Source organism: Nothobranchius furzeri, chromosome 11 (assembly GCF_043380555.1).
Source record: "Nothobranchius furzeri strain GRZ-AD chromosome 11, NfurGRZ-RIMD1, whole genome shotgun sequence".
In the NCBI taxonomy this organism is placed as follows: Eukaryota; Metazoa; Chordata; class Actinopteri; order Cyprinodontiformes; family Nothobranchiidae; genus Nothobranchius; species Nothobranchius furzeri.
This window is the reverse complement of record NC_091751.1, coordinates 35,004,876-35,032,376: the sequence shown is the minus strand read 5'-3', so window position 1 is coordinate 35,032,376 and position 27,501 is coordinate 35,004,876. Positions and strand designations below refer to the sequence as shown.

The following is a 27,501-nucleotide window of genomic DNA, read 5'->3' as shown; positions in this document are numbered from 1 at the left end:
GCCAGGCATGTTTTTTTCGAACCGAGTGAGGCATCTCACTTCAATACAATCTCTGCCGAGAGTCGTACATGCGCAATAGCTTCTCTACTGAGCGCCAACTAACTAACAGAAATGGTGGCGCCCAACACATCAGCTACGCGTACCAAAACATCTAAAGTTTAGGAGCATTCTAGCCCAGATTCGGCGAATAAAAAGATGACCTGCATTATTTGCAAAGCAGTCGTCGCGTAATACTGCAGCACCTCGAAGATGCATGAACACTTAAAGAAAAAGCACGTCGGACAGTTGAATGAAACAGACTGACTCACCTTTAAATAACAAAAGCCTGTACGTTTTGTTTTGGATGTAGATTGTGCAATTTTTTAAATGTATTTTTGCTTTTCAAAAAGGAGATTTAATGTTATGCCTGACTGCCTGACTAAAGTAATTACTGCCTAATTGGTGTTAGACAGGGCATTTTTATTTACTCTTAGTATGAACTGGCTTATCAGCAGCAAAGTTCAATAAAATATGCATTTTCCATTGAAGTACCCATCTTTCTTGTGTTTATCATTTTTCACACAATTAAAGCAATCTCATGCTAAATTTAAGAAAAATTTAATAATTATCCGATTAGTCGACTAATAGTTTCAATAGTCGGTGACTAGTCGACTACTAACATAGTCGTTAGTTGCAGCCCTACTGTTATCGTTGTTCTCCATCAGACAGGTTTAAAGTCCGTTTGACGGTTCCGTCTCTGTCCTCAGACCTACAGATGGTCAACGTGACGTTGCGGGTTCTGTCCCGGCCGCTGGCGTCCAACCTTCCCATCCTCTACCAGCATCTGGGGATGGACTACGATGAGCGTGTCCTTCCCTCTATCGTCAACGAGGTGCTGAAGAGTGTGGTGGCCAAGTTCAACGCCTCACAGCTCATCACACAGAGAGCTCAGGTACGCGGCGGGTCACGTCTGGTGTACAAGAATAATTTTGTGAGGGATTATATGTGCAGCTGTGGCTCGTTAAAATCAATACTGCGACTTTGGATCATAACCCCGGTTTCACACTGCAAGCATCAGCAGAACGGAACAGCAGCGGAGTGGCTCACTCGAGAATTTCAAAGCGGTCCTTTTCACACCAGGAGAGTCTTGGCAGCGGCACGGCTTCCTCGCTGCGCCTTGCTGTTCTCTCGATTCTAAAATCCCTCGAGATTTCCGAAACCTTCCTTTTCATTATGGTTTATGCTTTCAAATAACTTTTTGTAAAACAACTTTTCTAATCTCACCTTCCATCTCAACAATCTTGTGTGTGTGTGTGTGTGTGTGTGTGTGTGTGTGTGTGTGTGTGTGTGTGTGTGTGTGTGTGTGTGTGTGTGTGTGTGTGTGTGTGTGTGTGTGTGTGTGTGTGTGTGTGTGTGTGTGTGTGTGTGTGTGTGTGTGTGTGTGTGTGTGTGTGTCGGAGGATGAGTGTTGTGAAGAGGTTTTTATTCTCAGATTGTTTTTAAATTCTGGGGATAGGAGGGATTGTGGGTATGCGGGGCATTTTTAATTTGTTAAGCACTTTGAATTACATTCATTGTATGATTAAGTGCTATATAATTAGTTTTTTGATTTTTGAAAATTAGGGATGCCCCGATCAGGTTTTCTGCTCCCGATACCGATTTTTAAGAGCTGATACCGATCACATGGATTGGCCATAAATTTTATATGAAGTTATAATGGGTACTACAGGCTACATGATCTGGGAATAAAGGAACAACATTACCTTAAAAGGCCTTTATTAATTTAGACAATTTTTTTTTATTTTTTAAAGACGAAAAAAAATTACTTGCTGCACCATCAGTGTGTTTGTTTCCGACCACAACTTCTAAGCCTCCTGCTCACAACCCAGGGTTTAAAGCTGTAAATGTCTCTGAGAGGTAAAACCAGAAAAGTCCAGATGTTTTCATCTGAAGATGATCGTGTCCAGGATGACTGAGGGTGTTTCTCAATGTAAAGAGGCCTTGCTTTGCGAGGCCACTGTCTTTCCTTGGTCAAAGAAAACGGTTAAATGGAACAGACTTGCATCACGTGACCACAGCGGTCACGTGACACGGGGAATACCCTTGTTTCTTATTCGTATTAGTTTCAATATAAATATATAATGAGCCTTTTGCACTTTAAATTGTGTATATGTTAAGTTAAATATGTAAGTGAGTTACTACCCGCTAGCCACCTAAGCTGCAACTACTAAGCTACTAACCAGTCATAGATAACTTCTTTGGATCTAAAAAAAACCCATATTTAATTAGTTGACTTAATTATAAACTTGAAAATTGTCCCCGAAGTAGCCGCCGTCTTTTTGAAAATACAGCTGTGCATTGTGGGTAATTTTTGACCAAGGCTAGGCTACAAGACGCCTCCCATGTATCCTTGCTCAGCTAGCTAAACGGCTAACGAACGGAGAACAGACTCCTCGTTAGAACATGAACATTGGAACCAATTGGAACACGTCTTGGCGGCTCCCGATGACGTATCTCCTAGGCAACCGGGGCGGGGCCAAGACATCAAGGCAAGGTTCCTTGCATAGAGAAACACCCTGAGAATCTACACCTACACGCTGAAGCAGGAAGCATCACAACGAGCTGCTGCCAGTAGCAGTGTAACAGATTTAAAACATTAAAAGCTCTAAACACTCTAAAAAGTGCAGGAAAGCAAAAGCAACAATCTCACAATTATTGTTAACATTAATATTATTATTAATGTTATTTTTATTGCAACGGTTTTACGAGAGTAGTATGTGTTTTATTTTGAAGGGCAGTTTAGTGTTTGGTAAGGGTTGTTTCCGGTTCCGGTCAGCGGCTGTTGTGATAAAGAAAGCCGCACTGTTCTGGGGATAAATGGAGAAGTTGTAAGACGTGAGTTACAGCCGTAAACAGGTAACGCCTCCATATGCTCAGTCCGACCGAGTGTTGGGATGTCTGGAGACCCGGCCGTGGGGAGAGGGACGGCGGCTGCAGCGTAATGGTCTGTCTCATTGATTTAGGGACACAGCTAAGAAGAGAAATAGAAGTTTTTGTTGCTCTTTTCTTTTGTTTCATGATGATAAACTGATATTCAGTTCAACTTAAAGAAGCTTTGGTTCATTTTTAGTTCCAGGAGATCTTGTTTTCTATCTGCTCCTGCAGAGACAGCATGGACATGAGGGCCACACAGGAGTAGTAAAGGAGACCCATCAGCTGGGTAATTTAATCCTAATCCAGTCCACTGCCTCCTGATGTTATCAGTAACTATTAAACAAACATCTCAGATATTATTGGAAGTTTAGGACTTTTAGATGTTTTATATGGAGCTAGGATTGGGACAATATTCAGCGTAACTTGTACCAAGTTTTGTAACTCCGAACATGTTTCATCACATGTAACTTTGGATTCGTAACTTGTAACTTTAGTTTTCTAACTTGTAATTCTCAGTTTGTACTTGTATTTCTTGTTTTTTAACAGGAACATTGTATTTTGAACATTTATTTTTTATTTTGTAAAATCAGACTTTTATTTTGTACATTTACTACTCATTTTGCAACATCAAACATTCATTCAGAAACACGAAACTTTCGTTTTTGTAACTAGCAGACTTCCAAATTGAAACAAATCAAGGTACAAGTTTGAAATCAAAACTCTCAAAACACACATTTCATTCTACAGGTACAAACCTCAAATCTACAGTGTTACAAGTCATTTTGTCTCAATTCTAGCGTCAGTGGGAGGAACTTGGGTGGAACCAATGAGAGCACGAGTCTTAGCTACCAATCACGTTTCTCGAACTCCTGTCCAATCATTGGGAGAGGAGGACAGGGTTCTGTCAGAGCTGTAGAGAGTTACGACACTCTTTGAACTCACCGACTCGCGGTCACGTGGTTCATGGAGCTCTCAGTTCCAAACATCACAGCGCCGTAAGTCAGTTTGAACGGCGTATGGTGGGACAAATCACAAAAATTTAATATAATCACATTTCCCCTGGCGATTTGTGGTAATTATTGAATTATATTATATATTATATTATGTTATGTCCTAACTCCTTCACAAAGTACCCAATTTATATTTTTCCGAGCATTTGTAGGAAGACAAACACCTGTGACTGTTCTCCATTACAGGAACACGACAGTCCTAACACACTGTAGAACACATTTAGACCACATACATTACTATAATATACTATAGCAATAAATTTGATGTAGTAATGCAACACACTGCTCTAATATAAACATATTTAATAATTTTAAGTCCTACAAGAAGCCCTAAACTCGAGTTGTAACATCCATTTTAAAGTGTTTATTGAAAGCTAGAATTCTGCTCCAGCTTACCTTGAAGAAAATATGTAGCTGTTTATGCTTTGAATGATGATCTATTATGTTCAGTAGAATACATTTTACAGTCATTACTTTATATTTTTATGTGAAGACAGTACATGCATCTATAACCCAGTTTATCTGGCTTCTATAGCAACTAATTAAAAAGAAATTTTCAATAAAACTGTATGGTTCATCACAGTAGATAAAAAAGTGTTAACTGTGAAAAAATGAACACCAAACTTGGACAACATGCATAATAGCATTTTTAATAAAGCATTTTACCAACATTATGTTTAGTCATTACATATGCACAAATAAGCTGAATCATTAATTATGAGCAATGTTCTCAAGACCTAATGAAACTCTTTTGAATAACTTTATTTTGATTATTATTAAAATAAAATGTGTCAGTGGGTTAAAATTTGAAATTACAAATTTTAGGGTTGGATAAAATTTTAAAATGTAATTTTACATCTCTATATTTTAAGTTTAGTTCAATATTTCTATATGTACAAAAACTGTATTTTACTAATCCCTTTATAGGTTGATTATCTTACATGGTTGGCTGTGCTGCATATGGATGTAGCAAACGGTCTGAGGGAGGAATCAGAATTATGGCTTCCCCAAAGTTGCAGAGAGAAGAAGAAAATGGTTGGCTCAAGTCAGCAGGAGCAACCTCACCATGACCAGAGATCACAATAAGAAAAAGCTGTGTGCAGTGAGTTTAACGTGCACTCTCAAATGTTTTCTATCAAGGCTCTACATGTTTTGCTCTCAGCTGCACAAGGCTGCAATTAAACTGTTAAATGTGGCAGGAAATAAACTAATACACCACTCTACAGGCACATTGTGGGGAGGGACAGTTTACTAAGACTATGCAAGGCAAGGTGAGACTCAGGGCTGATGCTGTGTTTGTTCATCACCCTGAACCAAGGAGGAGGAAGGACCCCGCAGTGAGAAGTACAGCAGAACCGCTGTATGTTGATTCACTGACCAGTGACCACACATGTTGTACTCAAGTAAACGGTGGTACAAATCTTTTGAAATATTAAGAAATTTTATTTATTTTATTTTAAAATTATTCTTTATTCTAACAGTGCCATTATAATTTCAGAGAATGAGGAAAGCAGCAGCAGCAGTGAGGCAAATGAGATGAGAGAAAGTGAGGGGGGACATGAGATGGTATCAGGAGAGAGGGACATCCCAGGAAGCCATGAGGAGCCGGCGTCAGGGCCAGGAGGAGAAAGGAACAGGCTATGCAACCAGGGAACCCAGCTGGAAAACCTAAGGGAGGAAATAGAAAGTCAAAAAGGCATGAAAAACACAAGAGGCATTAAATGGAGTAAACAGACAATCAAAAAGGCCGTACAGCTCTGTTTTTCAGTGGGTTCAACAGGCTACAGGTTTCTTCAGGACATGAGTATCCCTCTGCCTGATGTTAGAACCCTGCACAGACAAATGCAGCCCATTAACTGGAACCAGGTGTGTTAGGAGAGGTGTGTGACATGCTCAGTTTGAAGGTTAAAAATCTAGATGGAAAGAGTGTGTGCTTACTGTGGATGAGATGGCAATCACTCCAGGTGTGCATCACTCCATCACAGCCCCAACTGGGTTTTGCCACCTGGTCACCTGGTCAGCTCTCCGCTCAGCCACTATGAAAACATGAAGATGGACACACAACACAGTTTAACCTTTAATGGTTACATAAGATTTTTGTTTTAGTAACTCAAGTCCACAAAACAGAACAACATATCTTCTTACGTTCGTAATCCTGTTTGTCTCATGCTTCAGCAGTGTGTTGTAGTCAGTGTTATTAACTGAAAAATATTAAATAATTACTTGTCTTCACAATCACATTTTCTTTATTATTGGTCTCTCCATTTGTGCTTCCATTTATGGTGCATGTTCGTGTTGATACAGCAACCAGCAACGTATTGTACAAAAAATCCCAAATAAAACTAATAATGTAAAAAGTTTATAAACTATTTCAAACTGTGGGGAATATTTTTAAAACGTAGAATCAAACAAGCTGAAATAAACCCGTCTACAGCTCGTCCTACTCACAACCAACAAGCTGCACACAGTTAGCTCATTAAAGGTTATCTAGCTAAAACTGGCAACATAAAATACCATCGTTGGCTTATTTTGGTACGAAGCGGTTAGCTAACGCTTCACAATGCAACAAAATGATGACATTTCATCAACTTACCAGAGAGAATCCTTCCGAAACACCGAAAATGAACAGTAGTCAATGCAGCAGCGGGGGCTGTTTGGAACTATTCGAAGCTACATGAACCACGTGACTCCCGCATTCCGTGACGTAACTCTCTCTACAGCTCTGACAAAACCCTGCCCTCCTCTCCCAATGATTGGACAGGAATTTGAGAAACGTGATTGGTAGCTAAGACTCGTGCTCTCATTGGTTCCACCCAAGTTCCTCCCACTGACGCTAGAATCGAGACAAAAAGATCCGTAACACTGTAGATTTGAGGTTTGTACCTGTAGAATGAAATGCGTGTTTTGAGAGTTTTGATTTCAAACTTGTACCTTGATTTTTTCAATTTGGAAGTCTGCTAGTTACAAAACGAAAGTTTCATGTTTCTGAATGAATGTTTGATGTTACTGAATGAGTAGTAAATGTTCAAAATAAAAGTTTGATTTTACAAAATAAAAAATACATGTACAAAATGAAAATTTCCTGTTACAAAACAAGAAATACAAGTACAAATTGAGAATTACAAGTTAGAAAACTAAAGTTACAAGTTACGAATCCAAAGTTACATGTGATGAAACATGTTCGGAGTTACAAAACTTGGTACAAGTTACGCTGAATATTGTCTCAAACCTAGCTCCATAGGTTTCCCCCAGAAAATGAGTTAAGCCTGGCAAATTCCTGCAGCGCTCCTCTGTGAGAGCGGGGGTGGGTGGTTGCACACATTCCGCTGCTGTTTCTCACCAGTATCAGCTGATGGAGGGCTCTAGTTTCGTTGCGCCGTCCGTGTCAGCGGACTCGGTAGGATCAGGGAGGGGGGGCGGGGCATGACCATCGACATATAAATATTGGACAATGGGTTTCCATAGGCTCCAATAACACATTTTTGAAGATAAATGGGAGGTGGCCACCACCGCCATTTTGACCGTGTCACAGGTTCCATCAAGCCCAGACAATTCCGCAAAAGGGAAGAGAGGAGGAGCTGAGGGTGGGGCTATAAGGCTGGGATCAACTGACGACACCCGGTCGAACTAGCTACAAGCTAAACTGAAGCTAACCCAAAGCTAATGCAGAGGTGGGAGCAAAGCTAACGGAGGTAGCAACCTAGCTACAACCGGAGTTAACTGTGCACAACACCAGAGCTTCTGAGTCAGATACGCCGGGCTGACCGCAGGGTAAAACCGGGTGGAACACAGAGGTCTCCCGAGAGCTCCACAAGCCGGCAGCCGCACAGCAGACAAGCGCCGCTGCGATCTGAGATGCGCAGAGCTGCCGCTGGGGAGAACCGGGTGGAAAATGTCGGTCTCCTGAGAGCTCCACAAGCCGATAGTCGGAACCCAGCTCCACCAACATGTTATATTTCAACCCATTTTCTAAAGTGCAGCATTGTGTTAAATGCACTGGGGTTTACCCTATTACATTTAAATTTCATGGTTTAACAGTACAAGTTAAAATCTAAGGCTTGGCAGTGACCTAAAATACATAAATATAATTTTACTTACCGAAAAATATGAAGTGGAGGCTCCTTGGATGCTCTATTAGTGCAATTAATACCACGGCAAGTCATTTTGTCCAACAATTGCACAAAAAATATCCAAAAAAGAATACACAAACACAGAGGCTCAAAATCCCGGAACAGTTTCCAAGCCAGGCCGAGGCTCTACTGAGGCCTTTCCACGGAGCTAGCTCTGTGGTCACGTGGGTCTGATGCTCATTAATTATACAGAATTTTAGGCTTTTAATACACTTAAACAGAAGAGTGAGAAAAAATTCACCCCCCTCAGAGTTGTCATGAGTGTAAACTAGATAATTTAAACCTAAAACATGTTTTGGTACCAGGCTGTAAACATGTTTATTTCTGCTGTGAAATTGGTATTTTTAACATGGGAGTCAATGAGGATTTGCTCGCTTCTGACACCAGCCCCCAGCGAATGAGGGTGGAACTGCAATTTTTGGTACTTCCGGGTTGGGCTCAATTTTTGAGCCGCATTGTGGGGGCTTGGGCATGACGCGTAGCCTGGCGGGTGGTCAAGCAAAGCCTGGCGGGCCGCCAGGCTTATAAAGCGCTGGGGGAAACCCTGAGAAATGAACCACTGGGTTCAAACTAAATAACAAACCAAGGCAAACATTTAGTCTGGTGTCATTTCTTACACCCTTCAGCATAAATGTGTGACTCTAAAGCTGCTCACAGAAATTAAAAGCTCATTTATGAACCTATTATGGATTTTAGAACTTAATTAAAGGCCAGAATTGGACGTGGCCTCTGGGTTTTCTGGGTTTTTAGGATTTTGTGAGCATTTGCAAAGCTTTTCTCAGACTGAGATGTGACTGTTGAATGAGGAAACAGATTTCTTTAGTTAATCTTTTTAAATGTTTAAATTGTTTTGCACTTTCACATTGTCCTAATTGTTGTGTCAAAGCAACAATCTGACATCTATTCATGGATGAAAACAAATCCAGATGAAATAATCCAGATGCATTCTTGGTATCGGGAGACAGTGAAGATCCTCACCTGTAGCCAGCTGGAATCAGAACATTGGTGATGTTAACCATGTGTTTGTCATCTTCTGGTTCCTCGTGGATGACAAATGAAATGAAACTGAATATTTGATCATATTTTTTTATTTCTGTTGGTGGTCCTTTTGGACAAGCGGTCCCATAACTAACCAGCTAACCTGATCCACCTGCTCAGAGCAGCTGGTGTTAGTTCTGGTCTCGGCCCGGCTGACGGCGTCCTCTCTGCAGGTGTCCCTGCTGATCCGTAGGGAGCTGTTCGAGCGAGCAAAAGACTTCAACATCATCCTGGATGACGTTGCCATCACCGAGCTCAGCTTCAGCCGAGAGTACACGGCCGCCGTGGAGGCCAAACAAGTCGGTGAGTAAACAGGAAGTGACCTCCAGCTGATATTCTATGTGACTAATACTGATTTATTCTAAAGAAGAAAAACTTCTTATGTGTCCTTTTTCAACCCAAAATCTCATCGAGAGCTTTGCAGATGATTTGTTGAGCTGTTTCTGTGCGTCTGTTCCTCCCCAGCCCAGCAGGAGGCGCAGCGAGCCCAGTTTTATGTGGAGAAGGCCAAACAGGAGCAGAGGCAGAAGATCATCCAGGCTGAAGGAGAAGCTCAGGCTGCTAAAATGGTGAGTTCAGAAGCTCCAGGTAAAACCTTCCACGTGTTTACTCTGGCCTCCATCATTCAGATGCTTCTAGATTATCAAACTGATATTAGTTGGTAGATATTTACTCTGGCGTGTCTGACGTGAACAAATCTAATCCAATCCCCTTTAGCTGCACAAAACAGATTAAGTTAAAAAACACGTCCTTGAAGGAACAAAAACTTGTGTCAGAAAGTGGAAACAAAATGTAAAAAGCAAAGTAGTGATAATAAATAACACGATGTCTGTGGGTGTACGCCTGGATCACACATCCAGCCTCTCGTTCTGTAACTCCTCCACAAGCAGCATCCACGTTGTCATGGTAACCACTTGTGAGTGGACCACCAGGTTCTGACATCACAACGATGTAATACGATAACAATAAACATTTTATGGAGCAGCTCTAATAAATAATAATCAGTTATAACAAAAAGGCTGAAACATCTGGATTTGCATGGATTAGTTCCACCTAACCATTGAAATGCTGTGGTTACCCCACCGTAAAGACGTCTCCAACAGTGCAAATAAAAAGACATTAGCGGACCAAAGTGAAACTGAACACGCAGCAGAACCAGCATCAACAACCTGCAGGACCACCCAGGAAGTGCTTCAAGTCTCCTGTGAGGAGATATTTAGACTCCCAAAGCTGCTAAGAGAGAAAATCAGAACCATGATCGTCCATCTGCAGAGCTGGCAGAAAAAAACGTTGTGACACTTGTAATTTATCATCTCTGACATCATCACGCTGACAGATTAGCTCCACCTGAGTCAGATTAGGTTAGTGACTGAACAGATTGACAGTAATATTAAAACAATCCAGTGAACGACAGTTCGTATTGTGGTGCTCTACGTTCCCCCTGTATTTGTCTACAACAATCTGTACATCAAGCCATTCTAATATTTAATCAGCAACACCTCTCCTGTAATTCTTGTTCTTCATAAAAACATAATTTATCCTTGTCCAGACATTCTTACTGATTAAATTAGAAAAGTTTTGAACAAGTAGAAATCACATTTAAGTAATATTCCTAATATCGACTGCACTAGCAGGAGTTTAGCATCTTAGCTCAATAAGAAGTCTCCATCCTTCAGAGCTAACCCTGACCAGCTGTCAACTGTTCAACCTTTTTGTCTTTTTACAGAAACTTTAAAAAGGCTGTTAGGCAAATATTATTAAAGGTGTGGTTCACTGAAAAAAACATTTTAATGATTATTTCTGACTCAAATGGGTCACTCTAGGTTTCGGTGAAAGGCAGCAACGCTTCAAATCTCATGACACATCTGCGTGACCATCACCCACAACTCTACAGTCAACGCAAGGCTAGTTAGCGTTTAGCTAAAATGCATGATCCGAGGATTTAGGTTGAGGGAGAATGCAACGCTTCGCTATATAAAGCAGCCGCAGCGCCGCTACCTGCATAAAAACCGTGTCATGGACACCCCCATGTTGAAATGACGCTATGCATTACGGGGCTCCCAGGGACAGATAAGAGTTGGTCTCTCTCCGAGAATAATTATGAATTTAACAATGATTACTGCCTGATGACATTGTTCCCAAATCTGCAAAGCTCACTGGAAGGACACAAACCGAGGACAATATTTTCCTGATACAGGGTTTATTACTCAAGTAAGGGTAAAAAAGTATCTGATTAGAAGGCTACTTGAGTACTGAGTATCATCTGATCTAATATTTTTTAAATGATGACATCAAACAGACATAAAATAAGAAATTATGGGCAAATATTGGTATTTTAAAGACTAAAGGGGAAAAATGTAAACAAATAAACAACATAATTACAAAATAACACATTTTAGGCAAAATTTAGACACAAACTGAGGACAATATTTTCCTGATATACAGGGTTTATTTAGTTTCCTGAAAATTTAACATGTTTAAAAAAAATACCGTGATAATTTTGGTCACAATAACCGTGAGGTTAAATTTTCACACCGTGACAACCCTAGAAGGGACTCTGAAGCACGTGTTGGTGAGTCCTTTTGTAGTTCTGACACTTTTAATTCTTCAAACCCTCTAGCCACCAAACATGCTTTAGGTCAGGGATTCCCAAAGTGTGGTGCGCGCATCCCGGGGGTGCGCGAGCTGAAAAGTGTAATGGCTGCGGAGCTCAGAGAAGTCTGTCAGGTGTCACCATTAGCGTTGCCAGTAAACTCATTTGTGGGTGGGCCTAAGAAAAAGTAAGTGGGCACAATAAATGTAATTGAAAACAAGTATATTTTACTTGTGTGTGTCCTCCACATGTGCCCTAACTTCATAATAACAATGCACCGAGCTTCAGCACTCTGGCCTGCGCACGCCGATATGTTCCGTATTTGATCATTTTTAACGATGTTGGAGAAATCTGAAGGTGGTGAGTCATTCTGGCAGATTGTAATTAACACCTGTCTCATGCAGGTGTTCTGACATTGTAAACCTCACACGCGCTGAAGATCTGAAGTTTTAGAGTGCGTCTGTCAGAGGTCAGACGCGTTCCAGCGGAACCACGGCTCACGGGTGCACAAGTGAGCACATCTGGGCTGGGCAGAAGTAATTTTACAACATTGGTTTAAATAGCGCCGCGGTGACTTAAACGCTGCAAGTTGTGAAGCGCGTTCCATCCGCGAGCCGCATCACCAAGCGGAAAGTGAATGCGTCAAGCATAAACCAAGCTTCGTGGAGCTGTGCCGCGCACGCGCACATACACAGATTCAATGAGTGCACGCTGCGCAAACTGCAGCGCGCCGTCAGACTGAAGGCAGAAATGAGCTCTGCCTCCTCTGTGATAAAAACTTTTAAGAGGTTTTATAACAACATTTTTCATTCCAGGTCAAATTAAGATATTAGCTTCTATTTTGGGACGACGTATTAAAGTCGGGTCCGCTCCAGCCAGTGACTCCTCATGAACCTGACAACTCATGTTACTGCAGCATTTGTTATTCCAGTCCGCGTGGCAGCGGATCGCAGATTCAGCCACACCATAAAACAGCAATAAGTCGGTCTGAGGCAAAAGTGAACCTCATGGCTAAAGCTTTTTCCTTTTCCCCTATAGACATTTGATTACGCACAAGTAGGTGATCAGCTCAGGTTTACGCAGAGCAGAAGGAAGGAGAGCGCTCTGCACACACAGGTTAAACGTTCCTACTTTAAGAAAACCTTTAAATTGCATTGTTTATGTGCTACCTGGGCACTCTAAATATTTATTTAAAATTAAATCAAAGGAAATTGTAATGGTATTGAATGTTTATTAATTACTATTTAAAAAATGAAAGTGATGGGGAAAAAGGTCGATCATATTTTTTAACCCTGTCTGTTTAGCTTGACGTCTGATATATATATATATTTGTGTATGTATATATATATATATATTTGTGTGTATATATAGCCATGCCGTGATGGGGGGGGGGGGGGGGGGGGGCGTCGACATGGTCGGGACATAGAAGGGGGTGCGCGGCTAAATAAGTTTGGGAACCACTGCTTTAGGTTTTAATCCATCAGACGTCTCCTTCACAGTGCAGACCCATCTTGTGGAGACTGTCTTTTGCCCTTCATCTCTAACCTCTACAAAAACATCATTGCATCATTACAACTGCAGTAGTTTCTCCAGCATCCTCACTAGCTGTTACTTCTGGTTGTCCCAGTGTGTTTGTGTGCTCTGCAGCCTCCATGTCATCAACAAAGTCTCTTGTCCTCTCCTGACCTAGCACAGCATTTTTTTTTGCGTAGTTTTCCCGTTGTAAATCATCTTTCTCATTGTCCACCTTTTTCAGTCTGACTTGATGGATTCTGATACACATTCCACCATGTCTGACAAACACCACTGCACCATCCTGTCTAATGACAACTCCTGGTCCTTTCCACTCTGGGAAGTCCACTCTTATAATAGACTTTGTCACCAACTTCATACTTGTCATCTCCATGTCGAATCTGTTTACTCAGAGCTCGTCTTATTCTTTCTGAACATTCTGCTTCTGTAAATGCTTTTTTATTTTTTATTTTATTTATTTATTTATCTCAAACCATCGAAAACATGAAATTGCATATGCACTCCCCCATATTCCTGGTGCATACAAAAAAATTTTATTTTATTTTTTTTTAATGAGGAATACGATAAACATATGCTGTTGAATGAAACAATACAAAACATACAATAACATAAAACCATTTGAGAGGGAACTGGAAGAAGCAAAAGCTTATCTAGTCCAGCCCCAATTCAGTTAATAAATCACATTTGCTCACATTAACAAATTTGAAAGAAAAAACTTTTCTTTATGCAGGTCGTTCTATCTTCACCTTGCTAGTTGCTACATAAAAAGACAGTTACAAAACAATTGTTCACATGAATCTACAGAAAAAGAAAACAAAACCAATAAACAACAAATGCAAATGATGCATGCAAAGCCGAGATGTGATTTGCCACCCATTCGCTTTTTGTTGTGCCTTCCAATGCAGGTGGTTTGTCAGTCAGCACAGATGGCAGGTTGGAATTCTGTCCGAACACCAGCTGATAAGGACTATAACCATGCACGCTCTGCATAGTGTTTTTAACCATTATCGCCCAGTCCAATACAGTATCCCAGTCACAGCTTGTGTCTGTTTTCACTTTCATTAAGATCTCCGTGAGCGTCTGATTATGTCTTTCAAGTAGCCCATTGCTCCATGGGCTGTATTCTGCTGTCGTCTTTACTTCTATAAGCAGAGGCATTTTTTGGGGGACAACTTCTGTTTCGATCAAACACTTAGTCTGTCCAATATTTGCTGGTATCTTTACCCTTTTGATGGATTTTACTATTTTTCCATCTCCAAACCTGAAGGGTCTACTGCTGTGTACGTCTGACATACTTAGTATTTTTACTTCAACTGGAGTTAGCTTAATAATATAGCTGTCAAGCCATTCTTGTCCACATACTGTTTTGGTGCATGCTGTGTCTATTATTGCCGAACCAAGGCACTCAGTCATAAATATTTCCGCATCTGAGGGTGCCTCATTTGTATATAGAGCAATGTTGCACTCCTCCACCTTCTCTGACTCACCAGAAGGTAAAGTTAGCTTGCTCACTTTTGTTTGGACAGTCTTTTGGCCAGTGAAATGTGCTCTGACAGACTGCACATCTTGATCTGCGTCCATACCTGTCTAGTGGACTAGTTCCAGGGAGTGACGCCTTTTGTTTATCGCGCTGATTCCAAGAGTAGCGCGGTTTGCTTTTCTGTTCTGTTACGTAGGCAGTTTCTTGATTAATTCCCACAGCATCAGCCAACTTCCCTCCCAAGATCCTTTTTAACGCTGATTTCATCGAAGCAAACATTAAGACTGTGCATGCAGTTAAGGCCAGCTGTCAATCTTTTGCATCCAAACAGGCAGTATCCAACAGATTGAGAGCTAACACTGCATCTGGAAGCTCCATCTTGTATTTCCGCATCTACAAGTATCTCTGTTCAAAGTCAATGGTATAGTCCTCCATGGACACGTTGCCGTCTCATGATTCGGTCGAAGTTAGTATATGCTTCATAAACACGGTCCTTTTCTTCTTTAAGAAATAAGTCATCAAGTTTTCGAAGTAACGTCTGCATTCCGTCATCTTCATTCAAATCATCCACCGATATTTCCATTGCAACTTCTCTTGCTCTTCCAGATAGCGCCAAAGCTACCGCGAGCGCTTGTTTTTTTTTTCTCCAAGTCCGTAACCCGAATCCAAATGGCGACTTCATTTTTCCAGCTTTCATAGGACTTCTTTTCATCAAAGGCTGGTGGGACTCTGTAGTTGTTAGCTATCCTCTGCTACCAATGTTACTCAATAAACTAGACTGATACTCGGTTAAGAACTTCTCCTTTATTCCGCCATGACACCATCAAACTCCCGCACAAAAAGGCCATTCCTCCGGAAGCAACCACACACTTTCAGAATAAAAGCATATATGCCAACAGGACATTTCTTTAACATAAAAGCATTATTAACAAAATGAACTGCTCCATTTGTAAAATGTACGGCGCTGTGCCTTTTGCAAGTCGATGCTACAAAACATCAACTTTACACCGTCACGCTGATGGTGTGTCTCACACTGCAGCAATAAAAAGAAAATGTGAGGCGGATTCAGCTAAAAATGTAATGGCCAAAGCTGTCGAAGATGCACATTTACAGACTGCTGCAGAAATGAAGGGGCTCCTGAAAACTGCATATTTTATTGCAAAAAATGAAATGGCAAAAGCTAAAATTTGCCATGTGGTTCAATTCCTGAAAGAAATGGAGTGTCCTGCTTTCAAAAATCTTACAGAAACATCAAGCTTTGGTAGCTACGTCAATGAAAAAGGACTTTCAGAAATGCAGCAAGCTATTGCAAGCACACTTGTGGAAGATGTTGACAAAGCTGTTGAAAGAAGTCCCTTGTTTTCATTAATATTGGATGAATCTACTGACATTAGTAACACCAAACGACTGATTATCTGTGTCAGGTTCATAGATGACAACAAGGTCAAAACAAAACTGATAAGGAATTCTGAAATTGCTGATGGAAGAGCAGACACTATTGTTGAAGATGTAAAACAGCTATTGACAGAAAAAAAACTGGATGGAAAAAACTTGCTGCAGTTTGCACTGATGGAGCTGCTGTAATGACAGGATGCAGACAAGGAGTTATTAAAAAACTCAGAGAGCTATACAACCCAGACCTGGTAGGAATCCACTGTACGGCTCATCGTCTCACACTTGCTGCCAGTGATGCAGCCAACTCTGACCCACAGGTGAAACGGTTTCAACAGGATTTGAAATCATTTTTTAATTTTTTCAGTAATTCTGCTGTCAGAAGCAACAAGCTGCATGAATTGCAGAAACAGCTGGATGAACCCCAACTGAAGTTCACCCAGCTGCATGCAGTAAGGTGACTGTCAATTCACAATGCAGTGTCAGTAGTGTGTAGATCACTGAAATCCCTGAGAGATGTCCTGGAGCACATGGCTTCCTCTAATGCACAAGATGCTGACAAAGCTAAAGGTCTGCTACTAGCTGTGAGACAGTTTAACTGTGTGGCCCTTTGTCACATGATGAAGGACGTACTGATGCATGTAGTCCTTCTCTCAAAACATTTTCAAAGAGAAGATCTGGACTTCTCCACAGCACAGCCAATGGTTGAACGTACCAAAGAAGCCCCGAAGGAACTAATCGTCCAACCTGGCCCTGCAGAAATGGAAGTCTTCAGCTCTCTTGATGGAAACAAGTTTAAAGGAGACAAATTTTTTGACTGCCACACCCAAAAACCAGCCTTTTATGACATGAAGAGTAGGTACGTGGGATCTTTAATAACAGAGATTGAGAGAAGATTCCCCTGTGAGACACTGGATGTTCTGTCATGGTTTACAATTTTGGAGCCAAAAAAGCCATTATGGCAAAAAAGTCAGAACTTTTCTCATTATGGCCTTGAAAAACTCGACAACCTTCTTGCACACTTCTCAAACTATTGTAATGGAAAGGAAGGGTATTACAATTTAATTAATGACCAGAGATATTAATGATCCATACCTGGGGCATGGGTCCCATCTCTGGACACTGGGCTTTCTTAAATCAGAAGAGTGTTCTTTTTATTACAGGGAAATTTAAATTAAACACTTTGTATGAACTGAGAGACAAGAGAAGAGAGAGAGACCTCGGAACGTTTAAGAAAAATTTATTATCTAAATTATTTTAAACAATTAACAGGACTAACTCTCTAGTGATGGATGCAAATGTAATGTAATGAGGTGGAGTGTGTGTTGGTGCGATGTCGGCTCAGAACCTCCGTCTGGAGAAGCGAGTCTGAGTGGGAGATGTTGTTTTGCTCCTAACTGATCGATGTTTGAACTTTAGTCAGGAAAGACATAAGACGCTATCTGTGCCGTTCTACATTACCCATCAGGGACTCCCATGTTAGATAAAGCTGCCAGGTCCTCGGACCCTCCTTTTGGTACTGGAACCGATGAAACAGCGTCGACAGCACAACCAACCAGTCTATGGATAGTCTCCAGGTAAAAACGGAAGGTGTTTACAGCGTCAAAGGGACCCCACTTTGGGTCAGCGAGTTCAGCTTTTATTCTGAAGGAACCGTTGTTTTGTTGGTAACAATGACAGGATTTTCCAGCTTGACAGTTCTCAGATTAATAGTAAAATGTACAGATGGCCAGTCCGTACTTCACTTAGCAATGATGGACATCAGATGGTCTTGAGAGCTGGCTGAATACTGAACTCAAAATGGCATTGTTCTGTTTTATTAATCTTGGTTGTTTACGATTCTGGACGAATCGCAGTGGACAGATTAACTAAACACCACAGAAACTCTGCCACGCTTCAGAATGCAGGTTCTGATTGGATGAGTAAACAATGTCATGTGTTGCCATTACGTGGATCAGGATGTCTAGTGCAGTTAGACCAAAGTCATATTACTCATTAAACATATTAATCATAACATTGTGATTTCACAGATCGGTCACATGGTTATTATTGACTATGTTTATGTATTTAGCAGACGCTTTTGTCCAAAGCGACTTACAAGTGATAATCGGCATTTTGCCCTTGAGGCTAACAACAACAGTAACAACAACAACAACATTGACATCAGTCATGGAGAGGAGGGAACAAGGAGTGGAGAGTAGAGAGGGGGGATGAGTGCAGGCAAGGTGCTAGTTAAGAAGATGCTCTCTGAAGAGCAGGGTCTTCAGGAGTTTCTTGAAAATTGAAAAGGAAGCTGCAGTTCTGGTAGTGCTTGGAAGGTCATTCCACAATTGTGGAACGATGCTTGAGAAAAGTCTGTTTTGTCCTGAGCGTGGTGTAGGCACTGCTAGCCGACTAACAGTTGTTTTGATTAGCTTTATTAAAATAGAGTTCTTTAAATAATTAAAAGGAAAGCGTTCTTCTTTTCTTCTGTCTTCTTGCTGGAATGTAAACATTAGAAGTGAATGGATGTGACCTTGGATGTTCATGCACACTGGCACTGTGTGACAAGGACAGCTGTTAGAGGGGAGAAATGGTTCCTTCATCACATTACACTATGTAAGTGCAGTGGATGGACGCTCTGTTTGCCTTGCTGAAGCAAACTATGGTTTTCAGTGACTCGTACGCCTCATTGACCTTCCAGCAGTTTGCAGAGGCTGTTTTGAGAGACCATCGGGGTGTGTTCACTGAAATGGAGAAGCTCATTAAGATCACTTCAGTCATCCCAGTTGCCAGTGTGTCATGTGAACGTGGATTCAGCACGCAAAGCAGGATAAAAACAAGATTCAGAAATTCCCTGAATAACACAAATCTCACCAATCTGATGCTGATTTCAGAGCTTGGCCCTCCGCAAGAGCAGTTTGATTTCAACAGAGCTTTTATCAAATGGAAAGAGATGAAGCAGAGGGCAGAGGACCAAGCGGAGCGTGGGAGAACCGCGCTCAAAAACTAATTAGTACTGTGTGAGCTAACAGATACAATAGTGTACATAGTTGCATTCGTGTTTGATGCCACATCAACTAAACTGTTTGTGTTAAAAGTTGGGTTAATGAAAATGCATCAGTTTGAGATAGAGGAATTCAGAGACAGAAATCAGAGTAAGAAGATGGAGACAACAGATAAAGAAGCACAAACGAGCAAAGATGCAGCCCAGAGAGTTGGACAACAAACTTCAGAAATGTAAATTGTTCAGATAATTTCTAATACCAGTGCAGCAAAAAGGAGCATTTTTATTTGATTTTTATACTTCAAAGTTATTACAATGGAGAAAGATGCAGTGTTAGAGGCCAAGAAAAAGACACCATTCAGACAAAAGAAAAGATGGCCGCAGATGCAGATATGAGGACAACTAAGGAATATTAAAAAAGGTTAATAAATGCATCAATCTGAAGTAAGAATACAACAATGTTGAGGCCTATTGTTAATCCCACAAGTAGTTCCTGGAAAGTTTATATTTCTTCTTTTAACTTCTGTGTGAGGAAAGAAATCAGGCAGAGATGAATCAAAGAAAGGGGCAAGAGCAATGAAGGTGAGAATGCTGCAGGAGTCCAATGAAAGCTGCTTATAAACGTGATGTAAGGTATTATTAGTACAACATAAGGCTTGCAAATTCGGTAATCCCCCCTTCCTCCTCCCATATATAAATTCCCCCTGTACTGTATGTGAGGGGGGAATTCCCCCATTTTTAGAAGTGAATTTCAGTCCCTGTGGAAAGGAAGTGAAACAGTTTAGAATGAGCAGAGTGCATGAGACCTTGAGAGATTTAAGTTGTTGAGGGAGACTGTGTCTCCCCAGCTTGAGCAGAGCAGGCATGACCTTTAGGTCAGAAAACAGTCATTTCATGGCGCTGCAAAAGCCAGGTCATAAAAGTGGATTTTCAACCTAGCGTTAGACCTCCACAGACGTAGAAGCCCTTATGCTAAGTGGAAGCTCGTTCCAGAGCCTTGGGCCTACTACTGTGAAAGCCCTATCTTCCCGCGTCTTCAGACGTAACGTTGGGACCGAGAGTAGCAAGAGGTTCTCCGACCGGAGTGTCCGAGCTAGGGCATATGGCTGAAGCAATGACGCAAGGCAAGGTGGCGACAAACTATTCAATGTTTTAAAAAACAAAAGATCTTAAAACGAATCCTTGCATCAACGGGCGAACAGTCCAGGGCTGCCAGGACAGGAGTAATATAGTCATATTTACACTTGCCTTCTAAAGATCTGGCTGCAGCGTTCTGTACCAGTTGCAACCTTGCTAGCAAACCTTGGCTCACACTTAATAAAATTGAGTTTGAGTAATCCAAGCGTGCCGTGATAAAAGCATGAACAACCGTTGCAAGGTCATTTCATGACAGGAATGGTTTTACCTTGGACAGGTGAAAAAGGTGATAAAGGAGGAGGAGGCCACTCCATTAATGTGGGTGTTAAAACAAAAGGCATTATCTAGTTTCACACCAAGATTGGTGCTTATGTACTCAGCTGACCATTGAACATCCCAGCGGTATCCATATGACCACTTGGTGCAAACAGTACTGCTTATGTCTTCCATTCGTGTAAACCCAGGAAGTTTCCCGTCATCCATGTCTTCATCTCCACAAGGTTGTTTATGGGGAGATCCCCTGATTTGTCCAGAGGCAAATACAGCTGGCAATCATCAGCATAAAGGTGAAAACTCACTTCAATATCACCTAGAGACAGGATGTAAATAGAGAACAGTAGAGGCCCTAATATCGAGCCCTATGGTACCCCTTATGGTAAATGACTTACCCATATCATCCTATTGGCCAGATGGGATCTGAACCACACCAAGGCTAGCCCTGAAATCTCAACATACTGGTCCTTCTCAAAAAATTTGCATATTGTGATCCTTCATTTTTTTCTGTAATGTACTGATAAACATTAGACTTTCATATAAGATTCATTACACACAACTGAAGTAGTTCAGGCCTTTTATTGTTTCTAATATTGATGATTTTGGCACACAGCTCATGAAAACCCAAAATTCCTATCTCAAAAAATTAGCATATCATGAAAAGGTTTTTTAAACAAGCTATTAACCTAATCATCTGAATCACTAAACACCTGCAAAAGATTCCTGAGGCTTTTAAAAACTCCGAGCCTGGTTCATTACTCAAAACTGCAATCATGGGTAGGGTTGGGCATCGTTTGACTTTGAACGATTCCGATTCCAATTCCTTGTTTTGATTCCGATTCCCAATTCTTTCAAGACATTACATGTTTAACATGATCCAGCTAACCACAGGTCCTACTTGATGAAATAATCCTATTTTCAACATGAATTTTAATTCTATGAACAATAACATCACCTTCATTTAGACAGAAACATGTTTAGGAGAAACAAAGAAAAAGACTTGCAGCACAACCAGTGTGTTTGTTTCTGACCACAACCAAAGTCTGGAAGAAGCCTCTGGGATGAGAGGCTAAATATCTCCAACATATCCAGAAACGTCCAGCTGTTTTCAGCTAAAACTCTTAGGATGATCATGTCCAGGATGACTGAGAACTACACCTCCATGCTGCAGCAGCATTCAGTCAGAACAGAAAGTGAAACTTAAATGTAGCTGCTGTCAGTAACAATCTAACAGATTTTAAACATTAAAACTCTCAACAGAAATAGTTCAGAAAGGAAATAAAACATGTCTATTAATATTATAATTATTTATTGTGGCAGAAGCTGGTGTGGTCCACCACAGAAAAGCTGCTCTAGCATGATGACTAATTCTTCTACAGCCTTCTGACGCTCACACAAACACGAGTGTTGGTGATCCGCTGCATCTGACTGCTGACGCTCCGTGTGTGTTTTTATTTCTGCAGTGAGACAAACTCACCTCACACTGTCCAGAGTTTGTTCTTTAAAGCTTCCATTAAATCCACCGTGTAGACGTATTTTAACAAGTTTCCGCTATGCTGCAGGAGTTTGATGCGTTTGTTTATATTTGGCCGCTGGGTAGGGGGAGGGGGGGACTCGGTGCTGTACACAGCTGGTGTGATCAGCTCTGAAAAGCGTTGATCACGGTTTGCAGTTCACATTTATTTTTCACGGAGCTCGGCCACTGATTCCTCTTCCGGTTGGCATTCTAGGAATCGAAATAAAAAACTTTGAACGATTCCGGGGAAAATTAACAGTTGGAATGGTTCCAATCAATGCCCAACCCTAATCATGGGTAAGACTGCCGACCTGACTGCTGTACAGAAGGCCATCATTGACACCCTCAAGCAAGAGTGTAAGACAAAGAAAGAAATTTTCGAACAAATAGGCTGTTCCCAGAGTGCTGTATCAAGGTACCTCAATGGGAAGTCTGTGGGAAGGAAAAAGTGTGGCAGAAAACGCTGCACAACGAGAAGAGGTAACCAGATCCTGAGGAAGATTGCGGAGAAGAACCGATTCCAGACCTTGGGGGACCTGCGGAAGCAGTGGACTGAGCCTGGTGTAGAAACGTCCAGAGCCACTGTGTACAGGCGTGTGCAGGAAATGGGCTACAGGTGCCGCATTCCCCAGGTCAAGCCACTTTTGAACCAGAAACAGCGGCAGAAGCGCCTGATCTGGGTTACAGAGAAGCAGCACTGGACTGTTGCTCAGTGGTCCAAAGTACTTTTTTCGGATGAAAGCAAATTTTGCACGTCATTCGGAAACCAAGTTGCCAGAGTCTGGAGGAAGACTGGGCAGAGGGAAATATCAAAATGTCTGAAGTCCAGTGTCAAGTACCCACAGTCAGTGATGGTCTGGGGTGCCATGTCAGCCGCTGGTGTTGGTCCACTGTGTTTTATCAAGAGCAGGGTCATTGCAGCTAGCTATCAGGAGATTTTGGAGCACTTCATGCTTCCATCTGCTGAAAAGCTTTATGGAGATGAAGATTTCATTCTTCAGCGCGACCTGGCACCTGCTCACAGTGCCAAAACCACTGTTAAATGGTTTACTGACCATGGTATTATTGTGCTCAATTGGCCTGCCGACTCTCCTGACCTGAACCCCATAGAGAATCTGTGGGATATTGTGAAGAGAAAGTTGAGACGCAAGACCCAACACTCTGGATGAGCTTAAGGCCGCTATCGAAGCATCCTGGGCCTCCATAACACCTCAGCAGTCATTTCCGGTTTCCCGACCAAGTATTGAGTGCATAACTGAACGTTATTATTTGAATGTTGACTTTTTTTTGTATTAAAAACACTTTTATTGGTCGGATGAAATATGCTAATTTTTTTAGATAGGAATTTTGGGTTTTCATGAGCTGTATGCCAAAATCATCAATATTAGAAACAATAAAAGGCTTGAACTACTTCAGTTGTGTGTAATGAATCTAATATATATGAAGGTCTAATGTTTATCAGTACATTACACAAAATAATGAACTTAATCACAATATGCTAATTTTTTGAGAAGGACCTGTAGTGTTGAAGACGATGAAGCAACACTTCATGATGTAGTGTGTCAAAGGCAGCAGTGAGATCAAGCAGAATTAGCAGCACAGGTTTGCCACAATCAGTACTGTGTAGGGCCCTTAAACTGAACTAAAAGGTTTCTAAAATATCATCCCATCCATAAACGCCAACCACTGTAATGATTTAAATTACATGGTATTTAATAAGCCATAAGGCGTAAGATTCCATAGTAAATATGAAATCAACCTTATGGATCTGTGAGGTTATTTTAAACCAGAAGATTGGAACTTTTTAATGCAGGGATTAGATAACCGCTACGTATTCACTCAGAGACAACAGAAGAGAGAGAGAGTCAAGTTTCAAAGTTTAAAAATTTATTACTAAACAAATTAAACTAGACTAACTTTAAACACTAAATGTATGGTGTAACTAAGGTGGATGAGACGATGAATGGGGTAAGGTGTAATGTTGCTCCAAACCAGCAAATTCGAAGAAGCGATTAGTTCTGATGGGAACTGAAGATGATGTCTTCGTGCTAAGCTTTGATTAGGAGATTCATAAACACATTTGACGCCATTTGTCAGCCTACATACCCTTAGTGGAAGACCCCGTTAGATCAGGAATGTCGAGGTCCAGCTTGACCTTTTCTGGAACCGAAGCCAGTAAGAAAAGCAGCGGTTGCCGACCAGACCAGTCTGTGAGATGCTTCCGGGTCACGACAATTTTGTTGGCGTTTAGCGAGACCCAGACCTGGGTCTTGATGGTTCAGCTTTTATTCTGAAGGGAATCGTTGCAGCAGTTGGAACAGTTTTATCCAGCTTGTCGTTGGTTCTGTCGGTTGTAGAGGAAAGTTACGGATTGGCCACTCCAACACTTCTCTAGAACGCTTTGAACTGGCGTTTGAGATGATGTGGGCATAGTTTTACCCCCAAATTCCACTACCTCCGGTCCGCCCCCGCCTTCCGCAGCAGCTCGCTTCCGAACTCAATTTTACTGGTACCCTCTCTACAACGGCTCCGCTCCGGTGCGGAGACCTGAGGTGGGCAAACAAGCATGCGCAGGATTTTCGAGATCTTGCGATACAGTCCGAACAATAAACGCGGAAGTTAGATCCAAACACCCGTTGTGTGGTAGAAGCATCGAAATGAACAGTTTAATCTGCCCATCATTTGTGTTGAGAGATCAGCAGTGTTTGGATCAACAAAGTGTGACTACTTTGATAGTGGAAACTGTATTTATGGCTTATTTTTGTGCATTTAAAGTTCAGCCACCATTGATAGTTGTTAAAGGTTGTTAAACCTGTGCATATGAAACAAAAAACGCTTTTTGTTTATCGATTTATTGTGAAAAACGGAAGTTGTATTTGCTCCTTTTCCTGTTGGGCAGTTGTGATTCCTGTCCATTGACTGCGGAGGTGCACCGGCGTCCGGCAAAAATAGGATCGATTCTATTTTTGCAGGACGCCGGAACAGAGGGCGGCGCACTGCGCCGCACTGCCGGAGCATGGCCGCAGTAGTGGAATTGCTCTGATTGACTACAACGGGAACGATTTATTTCCAGAGTTCGTGCCGGAGCGGAGCGGAGGTAGTGGAATTTGGGGGTTATACTTCAGGTGTTTTGGTTTATGGTCAAATGAAAAGTTGACTTACCAAACACCATCAAAACCACACCTCCGTCAGATCTGGCAGATTCTGATTGGATCAGTGAAAGCAATGTGTGATGTCTTTTAACGTTACGTGAGATCAGTCCTATTGGAACGTTTAAAGTCATAGTACCTTTATATTCTATAGGATTATAATAAAGTAACTAATATTTTGATTTCACAGATTGGTCACATCTTATTTTGTGACTTAACACTTTGTGTGATTAGCTTCATTAAAATAGAGTTCTTTGATTAATTAAAAGGAAAGAGTCCGTTCCTCATTCTTCTGTTGAGCTGAAAAGAAGCATGTTAGAAGCAAATGCATGAACCTTAAGGCCATATCTCATGCAGACTAGTGAACTTTGCACCAGATTCTTACGTAATCTCCCTCAGATTAGGATTTAATCTGATCTGTTTCAGGAGTCTGTAGGTTTAACCTGCAGAGGCTGACTAATGGGATGGAGATCTTAAATCATGACTTGTTTAAGAGACCCCACCCTCCTTCCTGAGTCCCTCCCTTGGTCTGCATCATCTTACTGTTAAATATTAATCTGGATGATTGTAACTAATTAGACACGCCATCGTTGCTGTTCATGCGTGACAAACGAGCGGCGACACGCCTGCAGCTTTGATGCTCAGGCTGATGGTTCTGTTCCTCTGAACAGACCGGCTCGGCCGGCTTCCTGTCGGCCCCGGGCCAACAGGTCTCTCCTCCTGTTGTTCTGTTACTGTAACTGTGTGTGTGTGTGTGTGTGTGTGTGTGTGTGTGTGTGTGTGTGTGTGTGTGTGTGTGTGTGTGTGTGTGTGTGTGTGTGTGTGTGTGTGTGTGTGTTTTACAGCTGGGTGAGGCGGTGACGAAGAACCCAGGTTACCTGAAACTCAGAAAGATCCGGGCAGCGCAGAACATCGCCAAGACGGTGAGGAACCCTCCATGTGTAAAGTTTGTCTCCTGTGGCGGTAATCTGGACCAGGACCCAGACGGTTGCTGGTTCTGTTTGGACTTGTCCACTGAAACGTTACCCAGACAGAACCGGTATTTTCTGTAGCAGAGAAACACCTGAATACTGTCTCAGGTACAAGAGACATCACTCCTCGACTACAGGGTTGCAGCAGCTCAGGAGGTGGAGTGGGTTGTCCGGTAATCGGAAGGTTGCCGGTTTAATCCCGGCTCCGACCAGAGAATGCTGCTGTTGTGTCCTTGGGCAAGACACTTAAACCACCTCGCCTGCTGGTGGTGGTCAGAGGGGCTAGACTCACCTCTGGCAGTGTTCCTCAGGGCAGCTGTGGCTACATCATAGCTCATCACCACCAGCCTGTGAATGACTGAATGTGCTGTGAAGCACCTTGGGGGGTTGTAGAAGACGTATACAAATACAGGCTATTTACCATTAAAACCGGGTCTCAGGATGGTTCTGTTTCCTTTCAAAGTAAAAGCAGACTTCCTGCCTGATTTCGTGTTTAACAGAAATGAAAGTAGCGGATTATGTGGGATTTGGGATTAAAATCTTTTTAACTTTGTATTATCTTCTCAGTATTTCTGATGACGACAACAATGAAGCAGGAAGGAGTTAAAACAGTTTTCTTTATTAAAAACCTTCACACCCTCAGAGATTATCCAGATTAAACCCTAGTCTCTGCTGTGTTGGCTTTATTTAACCTCCAGAAACTGATCTGGTTCTGGTTCCAACTCGCCTGAAGGTTCTACCTGCTCAGCTGCAGATGATTGAACTGTCCAGCAGGGGGCGACATTGGAGCAGGAACCAACAACTCTGACCTTTCACCTTCTGGCAGGATTCAGAAACAGAATAGTTTAAACTACAGATTCTCATCCTGACTCCAGCACTTCCTGTTCTGATGCTGATCGGTCCGCCGTTGGACGGGAACAATGTTCTGTGTTCTTCCACCAGTCCTGGCCTCGCTAACGCCACACCTGTGCTCTCTCACCTGCAGATGTCACAGTCCCAGAACAAAGTGTACCTGAACGCCGACAGCCTGGTGCTCAACCTGCAGGACAAGGACAACTTCAAGTGAGTCTTCAAGGGGGGGACATCGGCTTCTACCTGTTAGTCATCCGAATAGAACCAGGAAGTCTATGAATCTGTAATAAAACAGAAATGACTGAAAATCACCGTAGATTAGGATAATCTGACTGGATTATTTTAACTCGATAGTTTTATTTTTTCAGGAGATTAAAGCCTCTAATCACACCTGAATTTTTTCTACAACCACCAGAGAAGCAGAACGTGTGTCTGAAACATTTCATGTACTTACAGACCAGTCCAGACCTCCTCATCAGGATAAATGATAGTTTGGCTTTCCGTATAAGGAGTACATGCCGCTCGTTA

At 41.9% G+C, this 27,501-nt stretch overlaps 1 protein-coding gene across 2 annotated transcripts in view; it reads left to right on the top strand.

Moving 5' to 3' along the window:
* LOC107383731 (prohibitin-2) overlaps positions 1 to 27,501 on the top strand; it is a 32,179-nt gene that overhangs the window by 3,955 nt on the left and 723 nt on the right. For both annotated transcript variants that reach the window (XM_015956519.3, XM_070541519.1), the window contains exons 5-9: positions 747 to 931; positions 9,265 to 9,394; positions 9,557 to 9,660; positions 25,996 to 26,073; positions 27,107 to 27,183. In XM_015956519.3, coding sequence (XP_015812005.1) covers positions 747 to 931; positions 9,265 to 9,394; positions 9,557 to 9,660; positions 25,996 to 26,073; positions 27,107 to 27,183 — 574 coding nt within the window. The remainder of the gene's footprint in view (positions 1 to 746; positions 932 to 9,264; positions 9,395 to 9,556; positions 9,661 to 25,995; positions 26,074 to 27,106; positions 27,184 to 27,501) is intronic.